The 27,859-nt window shown below is 44.5% G+C and overlaps 3 protein-coding genes and 1 non-coding gene across 4 annotated transcripts; 3 read left to right on the top strand and 1 right to left on the bottom strand.

The window, feature by feature from the left end:
* Positions 1-1,603: 1,603 nt before the first annotated feature.
* Positions 1,604-2,007, top strand: LOC115408937 (small Cajal body-specific RNA 2). Its single transcript, XR_003933822.1, has one exon.
* A 1,397-nt stretch (positions 2,008-3,404) lies between these two features.
* On the top strand, positions 3,405-11,779 carry smc5 (structural maintenance of chromosomes 5). The gene is made up of 24 exons (XM_030119670.1): positions 3,405-3,626; positions 5,031-5,172; positions 5,353-5,405; positions 5,602-5,764; positions 5,851-5,985; positions 6,125-6,265; positions 6,351-6,512; positions 6,631-6,702; positions 7,155-7,410; positions 7,505-7,659; positions 7,914-8,027; positions 8,115-8,209; positions 8,315-8,447; positions 9,097-9,270; positions 9,345-9,514; positions 9,600-9,723; positions 9,884-10,006; positions 10,107-10,232; positions 10,308-10,403; positions 10,536-10,640; positions 10,724-10,843; positions 11,005-11,184; positions 11,270-11,365; positions 11,499-11,779. The coding sequence occupies exons 1-24, from the start codon at positions 3,478-3,480 to the stop codon at positions 11,628-11,630; spliced, it is 3,216 nt and encodes a 1,071-aa protein (XP_029975530.1). The 5' UTR covers positions 3,405-3,477; the 3' UTR covers positions 11,631-11,779.
* Positions 11,780-11,940: 161 nt separating this feature from the next.
* On the bottom strand, positions 11,941-13,102 carry cfap276 (cilia and flagella associated protein 276). Its single transcript, XM_030118142.1, has 4 exons — positions 12,943-13,102; positions 12,295-12,411; positions 12,114-12,235; positions 11,941-12,040 (listed from the first exon to the last, which is right to left on the bottom strand). Exons 1-4 carry the CDS (start codon positions 13,015-13,017, stop codon positions 11,941-11,943), a joined length of 414 nt encoding a protein of 137 aa, XP_029974002.1. The 5' UTR covers positions 13,018-13,102.
* A 596-nt stretch (positions 13,103-13,698) lies between these two features.
* elapor1 (endosome-lysosome associated apoptosis and autophagy regulator 1) lies at positions 13,699-27,725 on the top strand. Its single transcript, XM_030118139.1, has 22 exons — positions 13,699-13,806; positions 15,130-15,250; positions 15,339-15,519; positions 15,607-15,754; positions 15,840-15,920; positions 16,007-16,112; positions 16,204-16,353; positions 16,627-16,715; positions 16,817-16,991; positions 18,675-18,803; positions 19,030-19,120; positions 19,234-19,336; positions 19,416-19,553; positions 20,147-20,410; positions 22,633-22,812; positions 22,899-23,049; positions 24,305-24,398; positions 24,507-24,608; positions 24,681-24,810; positions 25,111-25,289; positions 25,394-25,559; positions 27,100-27,725. The coding sequence occupies exons 1-22, from the start codon at positions 13,720-13,722 to the stop codon at positions 27,196-27,198; spliced, it is 2,964 nt and encodes a 987-aa protein (XP_029973999.1). The 5' UTR covers positions 13,699-13,719; the 3' UTR covers positions 27,199-27,725.
* The last annotated feature ends 134 nt before the right edge of the window (positions 27,726-27,859 follow it).

Consider the following 27,859-nt stretch of genomic DNA (forward strand, 5'->3'; position numbering starts at 1 on the left):
GTGAAGTAGTCGGAGTATTGGTCACTGTCCACTAGTTTTTGGATGATTGGAGAATAAATCACCCTGGATAGTTTAGTGTTTCTTGCATGCAGATACTTTTGAGAAAGATAAAGGAATTCTGTAAATAATCAATATAACCAATTAAGTTCTTTTCTGTCATCACATTGATTTTGAAAGACACAAAATGCCTTTATCTCACTGCAGCCTAAAAATCATTCGTAATGAGTCTAATTTGCATTTGCGCAAATTACATTATTGTATATTTATAGATAACGGGTTTCAGTTGCAAAAAAATTCCACTATCTTTATGTGGCAGCGCCAACAAATTCAGGAAAATCTGGGGTCCATTCCTAGAAGTAGTTAAGAGGATGAATCCTCTGCGTTGGATTGTTCACCCACTAATAGGGAACGTGAGCTGGGGTCAAACCGTTGTGAGACAGGTCAGTTTTACTCTAGTGATGATGTGTTGCTGCAATAGTAATCCTCCTGCTTCTCACTGAGGCGCTAATGCAGTTTAACAGTTGTGGGTCAAAGCGTGGCTGCAACGGCAGCAGATTCTTACAATGACGATCCAATGTTGTGTGGCTGCAAGCTGACTTATTTATTCAGGTATTATTTTAATTTTTATATATGAATATTTCAGGGCCCTGTTGAGCAGTGGCTCGGGTTCTGACCTCACGACAAGAAGTGAATGGGTTCAAATACCACCTGGGCCTTTCTGTGAGGAGTTTGCTCTCCTTGTGCATGTATGGGTTTCCTCCCACAGTCTGAAAACTCGTGAGGTGAATTGCTGGCCATGCCCCTGCAAGTGTGTGTGGTTGTCTGTCCCTCTGTGCTCTGTGATGGACTGGTGGCCTGTCCATACCCTGCTCTTAGCTGGGATTGACTCCAGTGCCCTGTGACACTAAAAAGGATAAAGCAGTAGGCTATACAAGATGGGTGGATATGATTGTACAATAATACGTTTACTCAGTTTTCGCAGAATAAGAAGTAATAAAGTGAGGCAGTTTTTACTTCCTATGTTCCTCTGTGGAACAAACTTCCTGAACACCTGATGACTGCTCCACACACTTTTATATCATACCATAAAAAACAATTATTTACTGAGAGTTTCCATTAAACAATATATTCTACTTTTTTATTAATTCATTTGGGTTTATTCAAGTGTTGATTTTGTTATTTTAATGCCTTAATCGTTTTGTTCTAATACATTTCTTTTTCCTTTCTCAGGCAGTGTGAATTTTTGTCTGAATAGTGCTACGGAAATAAATGTGCCTTTTTGTTGGTCTCATCACTCTGGCCATTAATTGGTTTTCTTTCATGTGTGAGAAAGAGACGTATAATTGTATATTTTTTAGAAACAGTGCCTAACATGTTTTTAAGAGATGTAAAATAAAGTACAAACTCATTTCCAAAACAGGTGAAGGAGGGTTTCTTATTCCTCCCGTTTACTGCAGAGTAAACGATATTTTACTAAAATAACTGAGAGGTCTACACTTTTACCATAGCTGATTTAGAGAGAAATCCAATCTTTAAACTCGCTGTTAGGAATATCCAGAGAGAGCATTTCCGTGTTTGTCCACGTGAGGTCGACATACTCCAGTATCCCATGATGCAGTGCGGCACTTGCATATAAAGCGGACCCGGAAGTCTCGTTTCCCTCAGAGTGTGAATGCTGCTGAATGCGTGTGTGTGTGTTTCTATGTTCGTGCGTTAGTTTGAATGGCGGGTGAATGTTAGTGTGTGTGTGTTTAAAAACCTACACGTTGATCTTATTTGATCCGGTCTGAGTTCGGCTCTGCTCGGACCGGAGGTGATATGAAAACTCGTCCGCTAGCCCGTTTTTCGGGCGGTGAGCAGCCGGAGACGACAAACCTTCTCAGGGCCTCCACGCTTCGTGCTGTGGTCAGAGGTGATGAATTGATCAGATATACTAGTTCTCTCGTGTGTTTGAGTTCATCTCAATAATCACGGAGGACCGTGAGTAAAGAGGCGATTCTGATCTAACCACAGCCGAGGCGGAGCTGCCGGGGAGTTTGTTGGTCGCTGACGAGATGCAGGGCGGTGTTACGAATCTGCTGGTTTCTTTGTATCAAACACGCACACACTCATGGAATGCATGGTCAGGATTTAAGAGGTTTATACCTCTACCCACTCCTCTGTGAAAACCATGCGTTTTGCTTACATGCAAATTGTCTTTTAACTTGTTTACATATCCAAATACAAATTAAAATACAGCATTTACCAGATCATTTATTGTAGTGATCAGAACTACAATCTAAAGATGAAACTTTTTGGTTTATATGTTAAATGTTCTCAACTGTTAACTGTTATTTTTGTCCCCTAAAAGGAAAGGTTAAAGATTAGTACCCATTTTTTTCCAATGTCACTCAACAAATAAAGCCAGAAATGTGTTTGAACTCCGACCTGAAATTCAACAGCACAATAAGGAAAATAACAGAATCAGCTCAGTACCGTCTGAAAAATACTGCAAGAATTAAAGGATTTTTGACGGAATAAGATTGAAACGTATTATCAGTAGGCTGCACATTGTGTATTCACACAGGTCTCACTGAAAATCTAACAGCTTCAGCTCATTCAGATTACTCAACCTAAAATAAGATGAGTTTAGCACATTACACCAGAGCTTCAGTCTCTGTATTGGCTGCCTGTGTGTCAATCTATTTCAAAATATGACTTCTGAATAAATAAAAGATGTTTTATTTTATTTTGCTTGTTCACATTTAAGAGAAAATCTTATATTTCCCAAAATCAAGGCAATCATAACAAAAACAAACAACAAAAAAGGGGGTTGAAAAGAAGATCATTTACACTTTGAATGGCTTGAATCTGAATGAATAGATTTATTTGTAGGATATGAAACCTCTCGACCCCTGAGGTCCTTAAGAAGCTGTTTGTAAAGTGCTCCCAGAATCAGTTCCTCCTCACCTGTGCAACAAACTTCAACACCAGAGGACTGTTGCCAAACACTTCTTTTAAACCAGGGTTAATACACTGAATACACTGTTTTTCCTGAAGAATTACACTAGAAATTGATTTGACTTATTTTGCTACCTCTATCCCCTTAATTTTCCCCCGTTTTAAAAAAAACATTCCCTTCATTGTACTGTGAAATGTGTGACTTATGCTATAAATTTGCCTTGCTTTTTTTTTACATTGGTTTTCAGATTTGCCTTCAAATAAACTTGCCCTTTCTTACTTTTTATTAAAAAAAAAAAATATCTGCTATGATTCATATGTTCAGTGTAATAAAAATGTTTTGTGGTTTCCAAATGGGGCTAAATAAACTCACAAGTATCGCGATGAAAAACGTGAAGATTGTTGATTACGTCACTTTTTGTGTACACACGTGACCATCTGTCGTCCAATCAGCATCGGGCTAATGCTCGCCCAAGCGCGCGGTGAGTTTTCAGACTCGTGATTTTTCTTCCTCTGCTCTCTTTTCCGTCTTTTTGAATGTCTTTCCTCAAAAAGAAGCAGAGAATCAGTCATGTCAACAGCTCACAAGCCGCCACCCAGACGACGAGCAGTCAGAGCGAGCCGCCCGGACCGCTGGAGCGGTACGTGGAGGGCTCCATACTCCGCATCACCATGAAAAACTTCCTGTAAGTTGCTCCTCCTCGGCTGTCAGTTTAAGCAGAAAAATGTCCAAAAGCCGAAACGCGGTAGTCCCGTCTGCACTGCAGAGTTTAATTTTTCACACCTGGGAGAATTTAGATGTCTGAAACCAGTTGACTCTAGATATCTGTAACGGTAAAACTAGGAGACGAGTGAAGGAAGGATACAGAACAAACACGGAGGAAGATTCTCAACGTTTAAGTTCTCATCTGATCCGTGGGAGGAAATCAGGATCGAACCCGGTTAGGGAGGTCATGGGAACTCCACACAGAAAGATCCTCACCCGGAGATGGTGTCAACTAGAGCTGTCTAGTGAGATATAAGTCTAGATCTCACCGGACAACTCTGGTGTCAACATAACGATCATACCCAAAACCGTTCAGATCGCCGCTGTTGTGGCCTGGATGTCCCACATACCGTTAGTGGCATACTTTCGATTTGGGTTAAGCTTTAATCAAACACTGAAATAATCAGATAAATTATTTATGACTTTGGACACGTGGTCAGGGGATGACGGGAAATCGAAACCACCAACTCTCAGATTGAAAGACTAACAGCAAACTGGACTACAACATGGTTTTTTTAAGGAAAGCTTGTTATTATGTTGATTAAATCCCTGATGCAGTGATGATCTGATCTTTAATTAACTGAATGACATCTTCTGACCAACATATGACACTTAGTGCGGTCCTTGTTGAATAGAACTGAAATACTGTTTCAGTCCCACGTGGAAATTCATACAGAAACGAGCCTAATACATAGAAAGTCAAAATATAAAATCATACAGGATGAAAATGAAATTAAATATGAATATGTACAACAGTGGAAGTGACAAATACGTGCTTTTGTTACTTTGTCCTAATGTTGTCAATCCATAGAGCCAAAAAAAGATAATATAGTAATAAAAATACTGATGCAGCTAAAAATAGAATATAAGTGAACAATAAATGTTTTGTCTGCTGTTTTCACTCATTGTAGTTAAATGATAATAAAGATGAGCTGAAAAGCATTTTCTTGAAAATGCAGATTATTGATGTTTGATTCATGGTCTCAGGAAAATGTTTTAAGAATTAAAATGAACTTTCATGTGTAGCTAAAGAAGACTTTCTTGTGATTACTTGTGATTACTTTTCCATTTTTGTCAAACACCTTGTTAAGCCTTTATATCAAGAATGCTGCTTTGATTAGGAAAAACAGTTTGTGCTGTGGTGCAGCTTGTCCCTGGAGCCTGCCTCAGCTCACAATAAGTAACGGCATGTCATCACAGGACACACACACACACACACTGACCGTTCAATCTCACATAGATGTTTTTCGACTTTATTGATCGGCTTCTCACTTCTGCTATGGAAGACTGCAGGATTAACTGAAACATCTGCCTTGTGTCACAGAACCTACAGCTACACTGTGGTGCGTCCTGGACCCAATCTGAACATGATCGTCGGAGCCAATGGAACTGGCAAGTCCAGCATTGTGTGTGCCATCTGTCTGGGTCTGGCTGGGAAAACGGCTCTGCTGGGCAGAGGGGACAAGGTAAATAACTGAGCTGCTGGGTCGAGCACTTTATTTCCCTCTTTAGCCTCGATTTCCATTGAAAAGTCTTCTGAAGAGTTTGAAAGGCTTTGCTTTAATTGAAATTATTCATTCATATTCATGCTGGTACAACCGTTATCGTCAAAAAGAAACTTTAAAATTGCTCTTTGCTTTTTGTAGGTTGGACTCTATGTCAAATCCGGATGTCGTAAAGGCTTCGTAGAGATCGAACTGTAAGTTATATGAAATATGTTGCACATGTGTTTCAAGTGTTTGATAAAAGTAAATTCTTGATAGCATAAATAAGTATTTTTATACCTGCGCAACAATTCCCTGTAGATTCTGATAATTCCTCATGTGTAACATGTACTGTGATGGTTTTTGGATTAAAGAAAATCCAATTAATCTTCAAACTCATTGTGATTCCAGGTACAAGCAAGGCGGCAATGTAGTAATCAGCAGAGAGATCCATGTGGATACCAACCAGTCAGTGTGGATGCTCCACGGGAAGGTCTGCAGTCAGAAAATTGTGGAGGAGGAGGTTAAAGCTCTGCACATTCAAGTCAGCAACCTGTGCCAGTTTCTGCCTCAGGTGTGTTGGTGTCGCTGCCGCCGTGTCGTGCTGCGCAGATCCAGAGACGTGGAGGTCCTCACCGCTTTTCTGCTCCGTCCTTTCAGGACAAAGTAGGAGAGTTCGCCAAGATGACCAAACCAGACTTGCTGGAGGCGACGGAGAAGTCGGTGGGACCGCCGGAGATGTATGCGTACCACTGCAAGCTTAGAAACTTCCGCACCAAAGAACGAGAACTGGAGGTCAGCATTGAGCTGCTGCACGTGGGGCCTAACACCACAGAGGATGTTTGCTAAAGTGACATGACGCTTTTGGTTTTGATGCACTTTAAACCAGGTGTTTTCAAGTTGAACATTTAACTGCTGTTTATTCTATCTGTAGAACGAACTGAAAGACAAGACAAACTTCTTGGAGAAAGCCAAGCAGAGGAACGAGAGGAACAAACATGACGTGAATCGCTACTACGAGAAGAAGAGGCATCTGGATGTGATCGAACTGCTTGAGAAGAAGAAGCCGTGGGTGGTGAGCGCTCAGGACAGACATGAACGCTTCACGCCGCCCTCTTTTGTTCGACTGTTTTCTCTTTTCTGTTTCCATGTTGCGTCAGGAGTACGAGACCAACCGCAAAGAGCTGGAAGGTGTGAAGAAGGAGCGAGAGGAAGCCAAAAGGCAGCTCTCAGCCCTGCGGCAGGCCCAGGCTCCCATGCTGAGGAAGATGCAGCAGATCGAAGAGCAGCTGAAACCCACCGAGGACCAGATCAAGACGAAGGTGAAGAAGTGAAAGTCACTCTGCTCTTAAATCTGTGTCCAGTCCGTGATTGAAGGGTGACTCAAACAGGAGTGTGAAAACAGAGATTTCTGACACTATTATGATTTTATTTTTTCAGACTGCTGCAATCAAGGACGCGACTCTGAAGTGCAAACAGAAGCAGGATCAGTTGGATCGAAAAAACAAAGAGGTCAGTGTGTTTTCTGTTCATTACAGGCTCAAGAAGTTGAATACCTTACCCTCACCCAACTGCGTTTTGCACAAAAAACTTTGTATAAGTAGGTCTACTACTGATAATCCACCACATATAACTAGTCCCTCGACTTCAGAAGCATATTCACATCAAGCAGATCAAAACATTTGGAAAATGCGGGAATAGTGAACTGTGACTTCTGTTATGAATTTTTCAAACCTGAAAAATTTACCATTCAAAGTGGACTTTAAGAATACTCAAAAATCTACCTTCAGTAATTTAACAGTCGTAGAATTAGTGACGCTTTTTTTATTGCTACTTGATTGATATTTTTTCACTGTTACTGTTGATACACACACATATTCTCTCTCTCTCTCACTCACTCACACCCCACAATAGAACCTTTACTGTTCTAACTAAACGGCCGCTTTCCTCATCATTCCCCACAGATCGACGATATCAAACAAACCCTGAGACTGAAGCAAATGGAGGCGGACGACCAGCAGAAGCGGATCAGCAACACCAAGCGCGCCATCGAAGACCTGAAAGCAGAGCTCGCCAAAGTGGGCGACCAGCCGGACGTGACTCCGCAGATCAACGCCATCAACATGGATCTGAGGCGGATCCAGGAGGACAGAGCCAAGATCGAAGGGGAGAAGACCGACCTGCGCCGGGAGAAGTCCAACCTGTCTGCAGAGACGAGAGGTGCGCCTGCGTTTCCTCATAAACCACATCTGTCAGGTCAATCGCCTCCATACTGCACAGACCGCGGAACTGATTTCACACGTCTGTTGTGTAGTGTTGCAGCGGAAGCTGAACGACATGAACAACATGATGAACGCTAAAGAGGAGAAGCTGAGAGCGCGCCACAAGGACACGCACACCGCCCTCCAGTGGCTCCGGCAGAACAGGAGCCTCTTCCAGGGGAACGTTTACGAGCCCATGATGCTGGTGGTGAGTCTCCCTGAGACGTGTGAAGATATTTACTGCTGTCATTATTGTGATGTTATTCCTATATGTCCTTGTAGTTGAGTAAAACCACAATCTTTAAGAGTAATAATAAAGATTAGAAAAGCTACATGCCTTCTGCAGTATTAATGAAGCAGTTTCTTCCTCGATTTCATCTCTCTGAAGCATAAAGTATTGAATTCTCACAGCGTATTATTCCATTGCTACGAACTGAGGCAGATTATTTCCTGATTCCTCAGATTAACGTGAAGGATCCTCGGTACGCCCAGTACGTGGAGACCCACATCTCCTTCCACGACCTGCGGGCGTTTGTGTTCCAGAGGAAGGACGACATGGAGAAGTTCATGTCGGAGGTCAGACTGGTTGCTGAATGGAGGATGTGGATTTTTCTGGAATCAAAGTATTTTCGGGCAGTTTCTAAAATCCTCCTCAACCCTCAGGTCCGGGATAAAAAGAACTTGAAGGTGAATTCCATCTGCGCTCCAGAGACGTCGTGCTCTCAGCGTCCTCCCTCCAGAAACATCGAGTCCATACGGTGAGTGAAAAGGAATTTACAATAAAATGTGATCTCTTATCTGGTTTGTTGTTTGTTTGTCTCAATACGTCGTTTGTACTGGGGTTTTTTTTTTCCCCTATGCAGACGGTTCGGGTTCTTTACTTACCTCCGTGAGATGTTTGACGCTCCCGATGACGTGATGAGCTACCTCTGTCAGCAGTACGTGGTGCACGACGTGCCGGTGGGCAGTGAGAAGACCAAAGCCATGATTAAGACGGTACGTCAGCAGCCCTGTGGAGCCGTTTCCAGAGACATCAGCCGGTGGACGTCTTTGCAGTGAAAGCACAGTGCCTTTATTGCGTTTTGGGTGTCTGTTTACACGGCAGCGGTGGTCAGAGACACTGAAAAGTCACAGTAACAGCAATGGCGGCCTTCAGTGTGCCGTGACTTCCGGTCCATCTTCTAGTTTTAGACTTGACGGTCACCTGGAAAGTGTTTTTCACTGCTTTAACAGTCCTCAAAGAGCTTTCCACTCTTAATCACATTCACCCCTTGTAGGTGTTCAGTCCATCCACTGAGAGCTTTCTGAGCGTCTTGTTCAAGGACACTTATATGCGGAATCAAACCTGCAGCCTTCCAGTTGTCCTCAGCTCATTTCAATTACAAACACAACCAACAGCATCCTCTAGTGGCCCAACATGAAAACTACATCATCTTCAGCCTTTCTGCCTTTTCCTTGTAAATGAATATTATCTCAGAATGTTGCCGTGGAAACGCAAAACTTTCCTGAAACAAAAATTATGTGTTCTCACTTGGAGCGTCGTGGTGTAATCGGAGCCTAAGTTGCATTTTCCGATTCTATCCTGAAGATCTCTGGAGTTTTGAATGTCCCCGTTTTGCCGCCCTTCTTTTGTTTCCCCCGTCAGGTGATTGAGGAGCCGTACCTGAAGGTGTTTTACACGGCTCACGAGCGCTACATCGTGAAGAGGTCCTTCTACTCCAACAAAATCAGCACCAGTAACTCCGCAGTCAACCCTTCGCAGTACCTGGCCATCACCGTGGACGCCGAGGGGAAGCAGCAGCTGGAGCAGCAGATGAAGGTGAGGAACGACAGACCGCTCCTCTTTAATCCGACGACGAGCTTTTTTTAATTGTGGCTAACTGCTGTGATCAGGCCTGCGAGTCAAAGCTGTCTGAGATCGATGAGCGGATGAGCGCCCTGCAGAGGGAAGGCGCCGCGCTGGCTCGCCGCGACAACGAACTGCTGTCGGAGAAGAAGAGGCTCTCTGAACTGAAGGGCAAAAAGAGACAGCTGGAGCAGAAAATCAGCACCAAGCAGGACAGGTGAGGCCTCAGGAGCATCTTCCACGATGAGTTCTGCTCTGCAGCACCTTAGAGGGTAAAACACACAGAATCAATCTATGCTCAGTCTGAGGCAGACGGAGAACAGCGTCATCGACTTGAAGAAAATTGAAGAGGAAACCAAGAGGAAAATCGAAGCGGTTAACAGCCAGAAGGTGGCGATCGTCACTGCGTTCATGGTCCAGATGAAGGTGAGGCCAGATAACTGTTGTTTGTTTCACTCTTTATTGTTGTTAAAAAAAAAATAATTATGGATAAGAAAAGTGTTCCTTCAGTCTTTCAGTGAACAGCCATTTTTCTTCATGTTGCCACTTGCTGTGTTGATGAGCGCTAACCGTCCCGTCTGTGCAGCTGCGGGCCAACCTGACCATGGAGAAGGTGCATCTGGCTCTGAAGACCGTGGGCTTGATGGCAGAGAAGGCCAAGCTGGAGAACAGCTGCAGGGAAGGAGCCACGGAGCTGAAGGCCACCGACGTGAGCGCCCCGCACTCAGGGGAGGGTTAACACGTGTCGCGATGTACAGCTTCTCCACTTCCATCGCCTTTTTTTCGGTTTGTTTCTCATGTCATTGCAGCAAAAATGCAACCGTCTGGAGCAGGTGAAGGTGAGGCTGACAGAGCAGTGCAAAGGCCTGCTGAAGAAAGCCAAGTCCGTCTGCAGGATGCAGCTCAACGAGAACTTGCCAGAAGATCTGCATAACGTGAGCGTCCGCCACGGCCACGTCATCACGGTTCAGTTCGAGATACGAAGATGACTTGTGCTTCTGTAAATGTAGGCTTTCACCAAGCTGCCCGACACTCTGGCTGAGATCGATGCCATGCTGAACGAGGAGCACTCCAGAGCCGAGTTCTTCACCGGCCTCAGCGAACAAGTGAGCAGCTCTTCATTCGTGCATTATATAGAAAGAACTCCTACAAACCCGTTTTCCTTTTGCTTTCCTCTTTGAGCTTTATGTAGCTTGAGCTGGGCTTTTTCCAATACTAATGAAGTCGTTGTTTTGAAGGTTGTTGAAGACTACAACAGGAAGGAGGAGGAGATCAAAAATCTGGAGAAAGAGCTGGAAGAAAAGGTCAACGCCCTGAACGCCTACAGACAAAACATATCCGAGGTAACCGCGGCCGCTCTGCGTGGATCCAGCTAGAAAAGTCTGAAGTGAAGACCAGAATGTGTGTGTGTGTGTTTGTGTCGCAGGCGAAGGAGCGATGGCTGAACCCTCTGAAGCAGCTGGTGGAGAAGATCAACGAGAAGTTCAGTGACTTCTTTCGCTCCATGCAGTGTGCCGGAGAAGTCGACCTGCACTTTGAGAACGAGGTAAGAAGAACAGTAAAGTCTAATCCACACCCTGGCCGAGAGTTCAAGGTAAGGTCAGAAGATAAATCCTTCACGGCTCTGTTGGAAGTAAAACCACGACAGAGAGTTAGTTTTTTCTCGGCGCAGCTCCGAAAGCTTGACCGCTGAACTGCCTGCCGCAGGACGAGTACGACAAGTACGGGATCCGCATCCGGGTGAAGTTCCACAGCAGCACCCAGCTGCACGAGCTGACGCCCCACCACCAGAGCGGAGGCGAGCGCAGCGTCTCCACCATGCTGTACCTCATGGCGCTGCAGGAGCTCAACCGCTGCCCCTTCAGGGTGGTGGACGAGATCAACCAGGTGGGCGAGGTCGCCGCGATAACGTTCTGTAAGAAGGTGCATGGAGCACGTTTTAAAGCCCGCTGCTTCTCTCCGCTCTGCTCAGGGAATGGATCCCATCAACGAGAGGAGGGTGTTTGACATTGTAGTCCGCACAGCGTCCAGGAAGTCAACGTCCCAGTACTTTTTCATCACCCCCAAGGTAGGCCCTTCTCTCTCACCGAGGCAGCACAGTCAGCGTCTGAAGTGACTGAACGTCACGTTAAAAAGCATCAGAACTCGATCCGTGCTGACGTGACGCCGCCGTTTCCCCCCCCCCGTTTTGTTTTCCTCAGCTGCTGCAGAATCTGAAGTACGTGGATGAAATGACCGTCCTGTGTGTCCACAACGGACAGACGGTTTCCCCCGACCAGTGGGACGAAAAGAAGTTCGTCACGCGCCGGCTGAAACGGACGGCCAGGACATGAACAGAACCAACGTTTTCATCTGAGGCTTTTATTTTTAATTTTTTTTTTTGGATTCACTTTATCATATTAATCTTTAGAAATCTTGCTCTTTTACATGTTCTTAGCAGTTCATATGGATATTTTATTTTATTGGAATAAAGTGTTTCTGTCTCACATCTTGAGTCAATATTAACTGATTAACAAACAGGATGACAGACCTCATGTTTCCACGAGTCTTATCCAATTTCAGCAAAGGGAAATAAAAATCAACGTTGTGTTCGTGTTTAGTCACGCTTCCAGGATTAGTTTCCAGACGGACTCCACAGCGGAGTCACTTGATGCTGTAAATGGAGCACCTCTGGGGGTCCACCCACACTCTGATGTCCCCTTGCTGTTTGGTCTCGTCCCGCCTCTCCGGGGTTCTCTCTTTCCTGTTGAAGATTTCAAGATGAACCAACGCGGCGACGCGTTTAAAACCACTGAACTAAACCTCAGAACGCTCACCCGCCGTCCTCGGAGACGGTGTCCCTCTGGTACAGCATCTGGCTCTTGCTCCAGAAGAAGTTGCTGTGGTGGTCGTAGATGGAGCTCAGCTGGAAGTCCAGGCTGTCTCTGGGAACCTGGGGCTGAATGGAGAACCGGCAGTGTTTGGGTGAAGCGGCCTCGACGTGCTCTCAGTGCTCACCTGCTGCTCGTCGGACGCCACGCTCCGCTGGCTGCTGGACAGAGTGGCTGCGTCGTGGAGGCGGCTCCAGGGTTCCTCCATCTGGGCGAGATGAGTCGGTTTATCGAAGGGTTTTCTCTGCAAAAAAAATAATGTGTTAAGTACAACATGTTTGAAATACTCTAATTACTTGAATTGTAGATGCTGCAGACAGATGTGTTGTGCTTTACACGCCAAAATAACAGTTCACGAGCTGGTTTTTAAAGGTTGTTTTAACCATCAGTTCTGCTGAGTGAGCATTTTGATGGTGTTTTTATCGATTCGGCACATTTAATGAGAACCTAAACTAGTTAGAAGTTAGTTTTAAGAAATCAACACATGGCTTTATGAGAAAATGAAGGAACAAACAAAACATAACAAATGATTGTGTACCTATTTAAACAGTGAAATACCAAACAGTCTTAATCGAAATTGTCTTGTTTCAAGAGTTTGGACGCTTTGATGTACTTGAATACTACAGCCCTATATCTTAAACTGCAGCAAATAATCAATGGCTACTTATTTTCCATGAAAATCAAATCACTCATTTAAAAAATGTGAGTATTCGTAGTTTGCCACCTGCATCCCCATCACTGCTTAATAATAATATTCAATACATCCCAGACTCACCTGCTGCGGCCTGAAGCCGCTCAGGCTGAAGCCGTTCTCAAACTTGGGAGACGGGAAGGGATCTCTGCCTGACATATTTTCTCTGGAAACACTGAGATTTACAGAGAAAACACTTCTTTCTCTGCAGCCTTTTACTGCTGCGGCCTTATGTTTACAGCCTGGTTACCAGGTAACCACACACTTCCTCTTTGCCCTTTCACAATGAAACAGGAGGGGAAAGGTTTGGATTTTATGAAAGCTTTAATTTTTTAAAACCAGAATGATTAAATGTAGTTAACTTAAGCAAAAAAAAAAAAAAAAAAAGCATACATTTCTGTGTAAAAATAAGGTTAGAGTAGAAGAATTCGATACATTTGTTTGCCTTTGTTTTATTAAATTATAATTACATATTAATTACAGGCTGAAAAATGTTTAAATATGTAGTTTGCATTTGAAGGACAAAGAAATGTATTTCTGGGGTTCTCTCTAAGAACAACTATTACTTATGATCATGACTGAAAGTCCTCAAAAGACCAGAAAACTACCAGCATCATGTGCGATTGGGAATGAACGACTTTTTTTGCAATAATGTCCAGTTGTTCATTTATATGGCTGAAGATTACAGGTGAAGTTCAGATCTGCTCCTTTTGGCTGTGAGCCAGGACGCCTCAGATCAAACACCTGAGCCAATCAGGCGGCGGTCCTGGGTAAGCCCCGCCCCCCTGGCCCCAGGCTGGTGTCTCCAGGAGCTGCAGGTGGAAGTCAGTCTGCATCACCTCTGCCGGCTGCAGGGTCACGATGCTGCGAGGCCCGGCGGCGCTGAGCCTCTTCGCCCTGTGGCTGGGCTCCGTGCACGGCTCTGCGGATCTGCCCATGTGCACCGAGGTGAGTGTGCTCCTCAATACTGGAAAACACACGTCTGTTGATTTGACGCTTCTTCTTTTTTAATATGTGGGCAATTCATTTTGAATTTGTTCTGAGGGGCGGCTGTGAGCGTCTGCTCTGTTCTTGGATTACATTTATCAGCAAGCCTCAGACTAACTCTTTCTCTTAAACATATGTTGCACCTGTTCAACCTGCCTGAGCTGTTTGTTCACTGCTTTCTCTTTATTAATCGATGAGGGATTTTCATTCATAGACTAAACTTAACATATTCTTACAGCAGCGATTTAAAGCCAAAGTCCAGAAGCTCTTTAGTTTGCCTTTCAAGTGTTCAGACTACATTGGTCCTCTGCTTCAACTCAGTCACGTCAAATTCTTTAATTTGCACAAAAACCACAAGATGTGTTAATGTGAAAACTTTTTCTTTGTCTCTGCTCTCCCTAAACCTTTTTAACCGCTGTGTGTAAAACAAAAACATGTCACGCTGGCCACTCCGAGCAGGTGGGCCAGTTTCCATCCCGGAGTCTGTGGCCATGAGGCAGAGAGGTCACAATGTCCGGTTGCCGTGGTTTCCTCATGTTTGCTTAAAAGAGGCGATTAAGAGATTCACCGCATCCCTACTTCCATGCATTTTTGCATCAGTTCCTCCCACATGGACCTTTAATTCATCTGACAGCTAATGAAGCAGCTCTAATCTAAAAGCACCAGAGATGGAGAAGCGCTGCTGCTGCTGTTGTTAACTATTAATCCTCCGAGGCGGGTCAGTGGGCCTGGATCAAACTCTTCAAGAGTAAAACCGCTTGTGGCTAATTTCTTTTACACAGTGCTCTTGCAGGACAATAGAGACACATCCCATCCCATCCCGCCACAGCAGCTCCTGTGTTTTCTCCAAAGTTCTGTAAGAGCAGCAAACGACATGTTTACAAAAGGATCGAACCCATCAGCATTTCTACCCTTAGCTGTGTAAACACCCGCGGAGGAGCAGCAGCAGCAGCAGTGCATCCCCGCTGCCGACTCATTAAAACAACAGTTGAGACTTCCTCCTTGGCAAATATTGGCCTCGTCTTTTATTTGTAAAACAGGTTGGTCTGGTCGAGGGAAAAAAATTCCTCCTGAAACAATGTGTTGATTTCTTGTGACACTATTTCGTGTCTGGAGTGTGTTTGCTGTCCTGTTTATCTTATTGTTTCATAAGTTTCCCCCAAATAGACGGAGAATTCAAACGAAGCGTGTTTTTCTGATGCCACTTCTCTTCACAGTTTGTTCAGCAGACTTTATTGTCCTTATTCCCGTGTGAAGTTCACAGCTGTGTTTCTCTCCCTGCAGTCAGATTATCACTTTGAGTACACACAGTGCGACGTGCTGGGGTCAAGATGGCGGGTCGCCATTCCAAACAAGGTCGAAACGTGCTCGGGTCTCCCGGACCCAGTCAAAGGCACTCAGTGCAGTGAGTGTCCCGCTTCCACGCCCGTCTGATCGTCTCCAGTAGGTGCGCTCTTCACCAGGAGTGTCTGACTCGTGTCCCCTCTGAACAGCCTTCACCTGCAAGGAAGGGGAGTACCTGGACATGCAGTCCCAGCAGTGCCAGAAGTGCGCTGCGGGGACGTACTCCCTGGGCACCGGCGTGGCCTTCGACGAGTGGGACAGCCTGCCGTCCGGCTTCGTCTCTCACGGAGTGACGACAAACGAGGACTCGGCAAACACAAACTGCTCCAAGTCAGTGAATGTTGTGCCTTCAAACGTGGAACTGAAGCTTCGAACACCAGGTTTTCTGTTCGTCTGACTGTCTCTCTTGACGTCCAGCTCCACCTGGACGCCGCAGGGGGAGTACATCGCCTCAAACACAGACGAGTGCACCGCAGCTCTGTCCTACGCCGTCAACCTGAAGCAACCGGGATCTCTCACCTTCGAATACCTCTACCCTGACAGCAACATCTACTTTGAGTTCTTCGTATGTGTTTTAAAAACTTCCTGCCAATGCAAATCGCCACTCCTCTTTTTGGTATTATTTAATAATAGTTGTCCGTCGTGCGCAGGTCCAGAGCGAGCAGTGTCAGTCCAGAGAAAATGGAGTCCAGTGGATGACCGTCTCAGAGAAGAACTGGAACACATACCGGGTGTGTGTGAATGAAACTGGAACACTTCCTGAAGAGTGTCTCTTTGTTGATACTCCCTTTGTCTCTTTCCGCGTGGTTCTGTGCAGACGGAGCTCAGCAATGGGAACAATGTGCTGTACTGGCGCACGTCGGCGTTTGCTCTGCACAACCGTGTTGTCAAACCTGTGCTGCTCAGAAACATTCAGATCTCAGGTAGATAAACACCGGCATTGTGTTGAAGCGCTTGTTTGCCCCCCGGCTCTTTGCTTTGTGTTTGCTGATTAGGGGTTTGCTTGTCTTTCAGGGGTGGCCTACACGTCCGAGTGCTTCCACTGTAAGCCCGGCACCCACAGCGCCCAGCCGGGATCGGCCCACTGTGACCCCTGCCCTCCTAATAGCTACTCCAACAAGGGTGCCACTGTTTGCCACGAGTGTGAAAACGACCAATACGCACGTATGTCTGTTTGCATTTCTAATGCTCTGTCCACAGCGGCCCGTCTTATCTCTGAGCTAATAATGCTCACAGAGTTAGAAGCTTCACGTATTTGCATTTCTCTGCACACACGCGAGGCAGTCAACATGCAAATGCTACACTAACTGCTGAAGTGGTTATAAGGTGTTTGAGTGTTTTTCTTGTCTCCAGATCTCAGTGTGTGCTTTTCCTTCATCCCTGCCGGCGGTTTCCCTCACTTAGTTTTCTTTTTTTCTTTTTCTAAATTTCTTCCAGTGGCCGGATCAGGGAGCTGTAAACCCAGGCCAGCGTGTAAAAACAGCGACTACTTCTACACCCACACACCCTGCGACGCCGAGGGAAAGGTAATGTAAAAAATATAGAGCTGACACGTACACACACACACACACAAAACCATCTGGTGCTTCTATTATGTTTCTGTAAATATGGATAATCTGTGACTCAGACTCAGCTCATGTACAAGTGGATCGCGCCAAAGATCTGCAACGAGACGGCGGACGGCGCTGTGACGCTCCCTGCATCGGGAAACAAGCAGAGCTGTCCGCCCTGCAACCCGGGCTTCTTCATGTCCAACTCCACGTGTCAGGCCTGCCCGGAGGGCCACTACTCCAACGGCACAGGTGATCAACGCCGACCCCCCCACTGTCACTCTGTGCTGCACGCAAAATGAATGTCACTGCAACCAGAGTGTCGTGACTAAGGATAGACTGATACATCAGCCGGCCAATATTTTAGTTTTTTACTTGTATTGGCATCGGCCTATATGTGCACACACACTTTAAAACACATGTAACTAAACTGTAACGCACATGTAATTACACTTTAAAAAGCATGAATTTTGCTGTAAAACGCATATCATTACGCTGTAACACGCATACAATTATGCTGTAACATACATGTAATTACACTTTAAAACACATACATTACGCTTTAACACGCATATCATTACACTGTAACATGCATATCATTATGCTGTGACACGCATGTAATTACACTTTAAAAAGCATAATTTTTGCTGTAACACGCATATCAGTATGCTGTAACACACATGTAATTATACTTTAAATTGCATGAATTACATACATATCATTATGCTGTGAAGTTGAACAAATCTGTTATGATTTTTTTACTGTTCAGTAAATATTTATTTTAAGCTTGAGACCTGTAATATTTGTTATCGTGTCATTTTTGGATGTAAATTGAGGAAGCAAAAGCAGTATCGGCCCCAAATATCGGCTGAGACTTGTCTGAACATTTTGTGTCTGCATCACAAATCTGTTGTTGTCACAATATCAACACGCACCAGAACACATGAAACACTCTGAATTCATGTTCTGCTAATTCAGGAAACTGCTGCGCTTCCAAAATGCTGCAGATGCACACGTGATGAGTGGAAAACAAAAAGTCACATCTGGTGTATATTTGCATCAAGAGAAAGAGCACTATTATTGAAAAAGAACTAATGTCAAAAATCATGCAAGTGTCTGTGCTTGTTGCAAATCACAGTATGGCATACTTGCTTGTTGACCTAATACAGTGCAGCCTCAGTTGTGCTGCTATAATTAAAGATTTATTTTTGTCATGCTGCGCCCTTCATGGGATGTAACATGAATGGTATGACATTCCCGAGTCCTCACGTAAACCCTGAGTGATAAAAAGAAATGCTTAGCACATGTAACAATCACAAGAAGTAATGAAGCAAAAATAGGTCACTGCTTTTTTTTCTCTTGCAATCTAGTCATTTATGAATACAGATGTCATGCATTTTCACTTCTTACATTTTAAAAACTTGTTCTTCATTTCAGTTCCAAACTTTGAGAATGAAATAACCTGAAGTGTTTGAAAAAAAAAAAAAAAAAAAATCTCATTGAGCTTCGACAAGTGTATTTCCAGCATGACAGACAGAAAAATACCAGGATAAGACCAAAAAAACAACATGCGTGACAAGATTTCACCACGTCTTACTAACTGCTGCTGTCAGTGCACAAATACACTTTACTGTGAAAATTGATAGATGTTACCCAAACATGACTTCATTCAAGAGAAAAATCCTGCTTTTTTTGTGTTTATATATCGTGTTTATATGTCGTTCTTTTACTACGGTTTTCAGGCAGCCATCTTGGTCTTGAGATTATGACTTCCTGTGGTCATCCCTTTAAAATGGATCGATAAAAGAGACGCTTTGTCTCTTGCGGGCTGCATTTTGTATTTTATTGAAGCTGCTAAATCGGTATATTCACTTGGCTTGTGTGTCGCCTCTCCACCGCTGACTGTGTTACATTGCGTGACCTTCTCTCCTGCAGACTGTAGCGAGTGTCCCGTTGGCACCGAGCCCGTGACTGAATTCGAATACAAATGGTGGAACACGATGCCGGCCAACATGAAGAGCTCCGTCTTCCGCCAAGGATACAGTGAATTCGAGCAAAACACAGGTGAGAGGCGGCGACAGCGCAGCAGCTTTGGGAAACAGAAGTTACCAGGAAAACATCTTCTCTCTTAAAATGGCTAAAGCATCAAAAGTGAACTGAAAAACTAAGACATGCGAAGAGTTTGCGGAAAATAATGTCAAAAATAACAAAGATGAACGAATAAGCTTCATATCTGGAGACGACATTCCCCAGATTGTTGAAAGTTACAGTTTATTTCCTCTGATGACAGCTTGGGAGGTGGCTGGAGATTACATCTACACCACGCCCGCCGAGCAGGACACAGACTACATGACCCTGATGCTCAACGTCCCAGGGTACAGGTGAGGCGGAGCGGTGTTTCTGTGTCTGCTGTTATTGCTTCCTGTACACATGCTGGCAGATTCTTCTCTGGGCGTGACCTTTAATAAGTCGGCCTCTCCTCTCCTCTCCTCAGGCAGCCTCACGCTGCAGCCATGGACACCCAGACCGAGTTTTCTCGAATCTCGTTTGTCTTTGAGACCGTGTGCGCGGCTGACTGCAAACTGTACTTCCTGGCGGTGAGGAGGAAAAACTTGTCGCTATCTTCTGGCGCGATCGGAGTGCGAGTGTAATGAAGCGAGGGTTTTTTGTGCGCAGGGTTCCAGTCGCTGGTATAACGATGAGATGGAGCACTGGACGGGCTCCGCCGAGAAGCAGTCGTACTCCTATGTCATCCTGAGCAACCGCACGCTCAGCTTCACCTGGCTGTTTCAGCGGACGGAGCAGTTCAACGCGGTGAGACTCTTTAGAGCGCTTCACTGTGCCGTCGTCACATCCACACAGTTCAAAAGGTCAAAGGTTCGGGATGATTCAATTTTTAGTCGTTTTTGTTCAGTTTATCAAAAACAATAACAGAAAATTTAAAATGCATTTTTCCAGGAGCTTGTTTTTTAAATCATCAGATAATTATTGAGGTATTTTTTAATGTTTTGCATGTATGAGTCCAAGTTATTTGGTTGAAATGCACTAAATGCAAAAATTCTACCGTTTCCAATATCACACTGGAATCTTGATAATATCTGAATTTGTATTCTCTTGATATTATTGTGTTATGCTTGATCATTTATTCAAAGTGTGTCTCTCTTGTTGTGCATTTTGATTTGGCTCGTCAAAGTCCATTTTTATCTCAAATCTAAACTGATAAAATCATCCATGCAGAACCTTCAATTATTGAAAACAAAACTGAACCTGAAGTTAAATTGAGTGATTATTTAACAGTTGGAAAAAGATGGAAAGATGAAAAAAATAACAAATAGCTGAAGTAACTTGCTTTGAGCAGCTGAGTCAGCAATCAGTATAGCTCACCGCTCTGCTCTCTGCCCCCTCAGGAGAGGAAGTACAGCGCAGACATAGCGAAGATCTACTCCATCCACATCACCAACGTGATGGGCGGCGTGGCCTCGCGCTGCCGCCGCTGCGCCCTGCCGTCCGGCGTGGAGACGTCCGCCTGCGTGCCTTGCCCCCAGGGCCACTACATGGTCAACGGGACGGGGGAGTGCAGGAGGTGTCCTCCTAACACCTTCATCAGGTCCAGCTACTCTGTGGGGCCGGAGGCCTGCATCCAGTGTGGACCCAACCTGAAGCCCAACAAGGTTAGGGTTAGCGTAGTAACCTCACAATGATAGGATACCTGGTTCAATTCTGGGTTTCTGGATAGAGATTCTGTGTTGTCATTGTACAACATGGATCCACTCTGGGTCTCCTGACATGGAGAGGCTCAAATAGTCCTGATGTACAAAATAGCCAAAGTGGGAAAATCAATGAAAAAAAGCCAAATATGTGAGAAAATATATCTAAATCGTACCTACTGTATGACACTTCGAGACTGCAATCTCAGTCTTTGTATACCAATGTTTTTTTTTTTTTTTTTTTTTTTTTAATCAGATAATTAACATATTTTACAGAAAATCACCAAAACAGCTCTTTTGGTCATAAAGATTGTAAATCCCTGATCTCGATTAGCTTTTAACATGGATGAGGCATTAAGTGTGCCAAGCAGAGGCGGAGCGTGGGTCTCAGTACAGAGGGGGCGGAGCGTTCTCGACGGGCCCTTATGATAGTAATTTTACCACTCCTACAATACCTCATGCTACCATCAAACAACACACTAATGCCCACTTTTATTGAGCCAAGCAAACCTATATGCCCCAGAAAGCAGAATAAAGTCACAAACCAGTTCACAAACTTCACACACACATCCAAATGCAGCCTGACAGGTGTCAATCTCCGATCGTCCGCTGTCCATGGTGCTGAAAAATCAGATTAAAAACTCACTGGTTAAATCTGTACCATCTTTGATACAGCTTAAATATAAAATGAACACAGCTGGTCAAAAATTACACAATCTATTCAGGTAGATATAGACACAGCTATCTATATCTTTTGGAATTCAAGTATATTAGAAAAAAAAATAGACTCGGCGGTCTCTTATAGTTGAGGGCAACACAAGGCACATTCAAATAGCCAGGTGTTTAAGACCACAGCATTCTGATAAAGATAATATTTTTGAAGGTTTCACTGACTCACCAATGGCTCCAATGTTAGGTTTTGGGTAGTACCGCTAGCGGCTAGCATAGTGTTTAGCATACTGTTTAACTTCCCTACAGAGAGCTCAGATCACGTGCAAAGAAAAAACTCGTTCATGCAGCACAGCCAATCAGCGCTGGCTTACAGCTCTGATGCATTCATGGACAGTCGTAATGTAAGAATTGGCAAATTGGAGCCCACAATCATATGCGTATACCTTCTGGCACACACTCCACATTTTATTATAATAATTTATTTACGAGTAAATGTGAACACATCACATGAAACGGGGCCCTATGACCTTGTGGGCCCTGGGGCGACCGCCCCCTTGCCCCCACTCTGGCTCCGCTACAGGTGCCAAGAGTTCAAATCTGAACCCAGAAGTGATTTTATTGCTGTTTGAAAAACTTAGAAATTATGTCTAAAAATGCTGTGATACAACAAAGTGTGGTGGTAGTGTGGAGTCTGCATGTTCTCCCTGGTCCTGAATTTGAACTGGGACAGGAAGTTCTCATTAAGTCTCCCACTTTGTCTCTGTTTTTTTTTTTTTTTTTACTACATGTGCGTGTGCTACTACGATGTAGGATCTGTACGATGTACAGATGTACAGGGCCCTCCACAACCCGAGTAGTACACAGATTTACTGCATTGATTATCAAAGAAATTCTATTATGTGGCTGCCTCCACACCCACACATTAAAAATAATGAAAATCAAATGACTGACAAATTAAATAAAGTAAAATACAAATGAAACCAAACCAGTAAATGTACCAACATACCAGCAGACTACAGAAACAATTCTAAACAGATAAACTGCATTTAGATAGACTGTTAAAAATGATGATTGGACAGCTTCATGAATAAAGAAAACTGAAGAAAATTGACTTTATATCTGTATCTATTGATAATTCTTGAATAAAAATCAACTTTAAATCATCCAAAGCATCTTTATGTTGAAAAACAGTTTCTCTTTAACTGTTAATTTAATTTACATAAATGACACTGGACGTGTTGGTGAAGTGATCCGTCAGTCGTTGGAGGATTTCTCTTCTCCATCATTCCTCAAGCAGTCGTCCTTCCTCCGGCTCGGCTGCAGGAACACAGAAGCTCCAGACTCCATATTTCAGCCGATGCCGGCAGGCAGCAGCTGCCTCGCTTTGCGTTCCCACCGACGGAACATGAGGTTATCCCGCCCACTGTAGACACAGTGCGGTGTGTGTGCGCGCGCGCGTGCGTGTGAGTGTGTGTGTGCGTGTACCGGCTGACACGGCGACCTCTCCCCCGCAGGCCCACACAGCCTGTCTCAGCGACTGCGAGCTGGACCTGCGGGCGGGAGGCGGCGCGCCGCCGCTGCACTACGACTTCTCTCCTCTGTCCAACGTCACCGGCAGCCACGGCGGCCCCCGCTTCACCAACAGAGGCGTGCGCTACTTCACCCATTTCAACGTGGCCCTGTGCGGCGCCGAGGTGAGCGAGCCGCCGCCGCCGCACCGACGCTTCATCTGGGTGAAATGAGCGTGACGCCCACGCTGACCTTTCTCTTTCTCCCACAGAGCCGGACGCCGGCGTCCTGCCTGGACAATGTGACAGAGAGTGGGAGGGAGGTCAAAGGTTACATCTGTCAGTCCACCATGGTTCCCTCTGGCATCAGGAGTCAGAGCTTGGTGTCGTCGCTGCCTTTCCTCATCGGGGACTCGCTCATAGGTATGAATAGATGAATGAATGAATTCCTGCTGTGTGAATTCGTTGGTCATCTACTGTGGAGTGTGTTTGTATTTTTCTTTCAAAACATTTTTATTACTTTCTCTTCAACAATTGAATCATTGAAAAGAAAACAAAAGTCAAACACAAAAGAAACACTGTCTTGTATGCTTAGATGCATTTGATCAACAGAGAGCTAAAAAAGAAGCTTTATTAAGACAAAGGCGATAAAATAAGTGAAATCTATAGTTAAATGGAAATCCCGACCAAATAATGATGTTTTAAGGTCTGGTTCATGACAGTAGTGTCTGCTGCACAGTGGTGCAGTGACTCAGAAAATGCACTTTCTGAGAGGAGTTTGCATGTTTTTCCTGTGTCTAGATTGATTTTCTGCAAGTGCTTCTGTTTCTTCCTGCAGTGTGAAAAACATCTGGCATATTAGTGTCTGTAAGTTACTGTTAAATTAGAACATGAGTGTCTGTTTGTCCTGTGATGGCTCCGGCAGAGCCAGTCAGATTTTGTTTTGCACGATTTTCTTAAATTTACCACATAATGAAAACTCACTCAGTTGAGAGATTGAGGACTGTGGTCAAACAGGCTGGAGGCACGTCGATGTTTACCTTCTGTTATTACTCTTCTATCATGTCTTTATCCCTGACTGATGATAATGTATGTGCTCAGCTGACAGGACCCTGTTTGTCTTGGCTTTATTTTGTACCCGTCAGCGAACGTTGCCAAGATTTGAAACATCTTAAGCACCGTATCAGAAATGCATCCACATGTTAGCAGTGTCAACACGAGGTTTTAACGTGGAAAATGCTGGAACTACAAAGTAATTTTAAATGAATGAAAATAAATCTAGATTTTGCAGAACAGCTGCTACAACATCTCTGAAAATGAGATTCATACTCTAGTTAGTTTCTTTTGCTTCTCCTCTGTATTTTCCTTTGTTGGGCTGCTGACAAGACAACGTTCTGTTACTATCACTTTAAAGCTGAACTAGTTCACAAGACAGAAGCTTTTATATATCTTCTACATCTGTACATTATTTTTTCAATTTAGAGACACTAATGAGGTGAAATTGCCTGTTTTTTGATGATGGGAGGAGACTCACTCATGAACAGGAGAAATGCCTTCAGGCTCGATCCAGACTTGAATCCAAGATTTTCACATAATGAAACCAGAGTCTGGACCATTAAATAATGATCTTTTTTAAAATGATTCGAGCACTATTGCTGCACGTCCTGTCCTCCTGAAGGTGTGACCACTGAGACGACGCTGGACGGCATCTCGTCTCCAGACAGGCTGTTCCCCTCGGCGCCGGGCCGGCCGGACATCATCTTTTATTACAAGTAAACACACTCACATCACATCCCTTCGTTTTGTGTTTGCCGTGATATTGAGAATAGTGAAATGATGTGTTGTTGGAGGAGTTCACCCTTGTGTTGTGATGTCTGAAGGTCCAGTGATGTAACTCAAGCGTGTAAACAAGGCCGGGCGGCCGCCGTCCGGCTGAGATGCAACCCCGCCGTGACGGCCACGGACCACATCACACTTCCGAGGTAACCGACGCGCCGAGTTCTCCCATTCTCCTCAGAGTTCCCCTTTAAAGTGTGAAACCTTGTTTTCTCCAGCACCAACTGCTCGGAGGGCACCTGCGACGGCTGCACCTTCCACTTCCTGTGGGAGAGCCAGCACGCATGTCCGCTGTGCACCAGAGACCACTACAAGCCCATCGTCAGCGAGTGTGCTCAGGGAATCCAGGTAGAGCTGCTCACACGCTGGCTTTACAAGCCTTCAGCTCACAAGTCCAGTCCAAAGGTTTATTTGTGTGAAAAGAAAGAGCTTTGAAATCCTTTAAATGACTTATACCATGTTATTCTGTCTTATTGATATTCTAACTTCCATGTTATTTAATCTGCGTTAAAACAATTTCCCTCAGGGAATGATGAAGTAAATGAATTTTTTTCTATTGAGAACACTGACACTGCTCTGTTAAACAACTCAAGTAAATGTTCAGATGATTTATTTATAAATATTAATAATTCCATGTGCGTTTTTCAGAGAACCACCTATGTGTGGAAGGAACATGTGCAGTGTTACGGAGGAGAGTCTCTCCCGGCGCAGACAGTGAACGCTTGTGTAAATTTGGACTTCTGGCTGAAGTTTGGAGTCCTGACAGGAGCGATCGCTGCTCTGTTGCTCATCTTAATCAGCTGTTACTTCTGGAAGAAGACGCGCAGGTGAGACGGCCGGCCTTCTCCCGGTAATAGCACCTTCAATGACTGAGAGGTGGTAGAACTGTCTGCAAACATCTTGAAAATGACAAAGCGCCGTCCACATGCAGGCTGGAGTATAAGTACTCCAAGCTGATGATGAGCTCGGGGGATACGGAGTGCAAACTGCCGGCCGCGGACAGCTGTGCCATCATGGAGGGAGAGGATGCCGAGGACGAGCTGATGGACCTGACCAGGAAGTCCTTCTTCACTAAGATGAAAGCTTTCTCACGAGAGGTCAGTGATTTCACTGATTAGAGGTTATGTATGAACTTAGCATGTAAGTATACCAACACAGTAGCTTCAGTGATCTCATGCTAACAAACCATTGTTTGGTTTAATATTGAGTTTTCCATTGTCTTCACCTCTGAAGACAATCTGGACTTGCTCTCTCTTCATCTTTCCAACCATCAGACACACCTACTGCAGTACGGTTGTCTTCCTTCCTGAACTGTTTAATGTGGGGTTTTGTCTTCAGACGCTTTAGAGGGCCAGTGAAAGATGAAAAACACAAACATGTAGAACTGATAGAATGGTTAAATGAAAACAAAAAACAAGCAAACAGCGGCACAAACTCCACCTGGAACATTACTTTGTCAATTAATCACCCAAGGCTGAAGAAAACACCCATGTGCTCCAGAATGCAAAGATTTGAACGAGTTGAATGTGAACATACGATCTGCAGTATTTGCAAGGGTAAGCTGGCGAGGCACCCAGAAGGAAAAAAACAAGCAGGAAAAACATGAATCCATCAAAAAGAACAAAACAGTGTGCCAGGAGAATCACAGTGAATATGGTTTCATTAGATAAAATAAGATGAGCTTTTATTTATCTCCTAGTATGTTGGCATATAAAGACATCCTGGATGTACATAAATATAAAACAGTGTAACTTAAATACGTTGGTAGTAGAGTGTCACTGCAGCAGGGAGGAAGGGCCTGCGCTTCCTCTCTTTAATGCACCGTGGCTGAAGAAGCCTGGCAGTGATGGAGCTTCCCAGGGCTCCTCCAGTCCCGTGCAGGGAGCGGGAGGTGTTGTTCAGGATCGACGACAGCTCTGTCATCATCCTCCTGCCACCCGCCACCTCCACAGGATCCAGACTGCGGCCCAGCATGGAGCTGACCTTCTTCACCAGTGTCTTCCTCTCAGCCGCTCTGATGACGGTGCTGATGCCACCGCCGAGTCGTAAAAGGACCTTAAGCAGCTTTAATGAACGCTGAAGGACTTGCATCTGTTTGAGGTGGAAAAACTGGCTCATGAAAGTGCGGAACTGCAAGATGAGGCAGCGCCAGACAAAACCAAAGAGTTTATCCTCAGAGGGAAGGAACTCATCACTGATAAACAAAGTGTGTGTAGCAGGAGCAGCGTTCTGGGATGCACTTTCCATTTTATCAAAGAAATACACTGCTGCCTCTGCCTCTCTCAGGCCAGCCAGCTCCCCTCATGCCTTCCAGACACGCAGTTCTTCGTCTGTCCTGCATTCCTCTGCAGGCCACCAGCTCCCCCCTCCTGCGTCTCTGCTCTGCTCCTGTGGGAGACGGGAGGAAGTCATCGGCCCCTGATGAGCATCGGGCGGCTGCAGTTATGAGCTTCCTTCAGGCTGTGGTGGTTGGTAGAATTACCAAAGTTTAAACATTTGATTTCCCTGAAGATAAACATTGGGAACTACTGAAACAGAAGATGGATGGATCTCTTTGAATTCCCTCGTGTTTAATTGATGCTGTGTAAAAAGGAACCTGCCGCTGAGTGAACCGTTTCCTCCTCATTGTGTTTTCAGAGAACGTCGGATGGATTCGACTCTGTTCCACTGAAGTCGTCTTCTTCACACCAGCAGCGACGGGTGGACGACTCTGATGAGGACGAATTCGGGACATGATCGTTCTTTTTTTCTTTGATTCTTCTTTAACACAGAGAGAGGTCTTTGTGCTGTGAGAAAACAGAGATGGGCTTAATTTTTACTGGAGATAATGGAGTCACGAAGGGAGTTTTATCGGGATGTAAAGCGTCATCATTTTGTGAAGTATTATTTATCGTACATTAGGTTGCCAAGCCTAATATTGAAAAGCAGGTCTCCGTATTTGGGAGACACTGGAAGCACAGTGTTTGTATCACAGACTCAACTGTGGATGAAGATTTTTGGATGTACATTTCATTTGACTTGTCTTGTTGGGTTTCATTAAAAAAAACAAAAAAAAAAAAGCAAAACAAAGCAGGCTTTCAGCTCAGTCTTATAATGTTGCAAGTTGTGAGTTAATAACCTTTGCTTGTCATTGTGATATAAAAAGACATTTTCTACTATGAAAACTTTTAAACTCCAGGAAAGTCATTATGAGGAGTTTGACTGGAGGAAATCTTTGTAAGGTCCTGTTGCAAAGTGTGAAAATAAAGTCTGAAATAAAAATTGTTGAGGAATGAATACATTTTAATTTGATTTTCATATGCACATATGAAAAGTCACAACTGGACATGATTATTGTGCTTTTTCTCTCATCTCATCTCTGAAATGTGAAATATTCTGGTAAATCTAATACTATTAT

This window comes from Salarias fasciatus, chromosome 20 (genome assembly GCF_902148845.1).
Source record: "Salarias fasciatus chromosome 20, fSalaFa1.1, whole genome shotgun sequence".
Lineage (NCBI taxonomy): Eukaryota > Metazoa > Chordata > Actinopteri > Blenniiformes > Blenniidae > Salarias > Salarias fasciatus.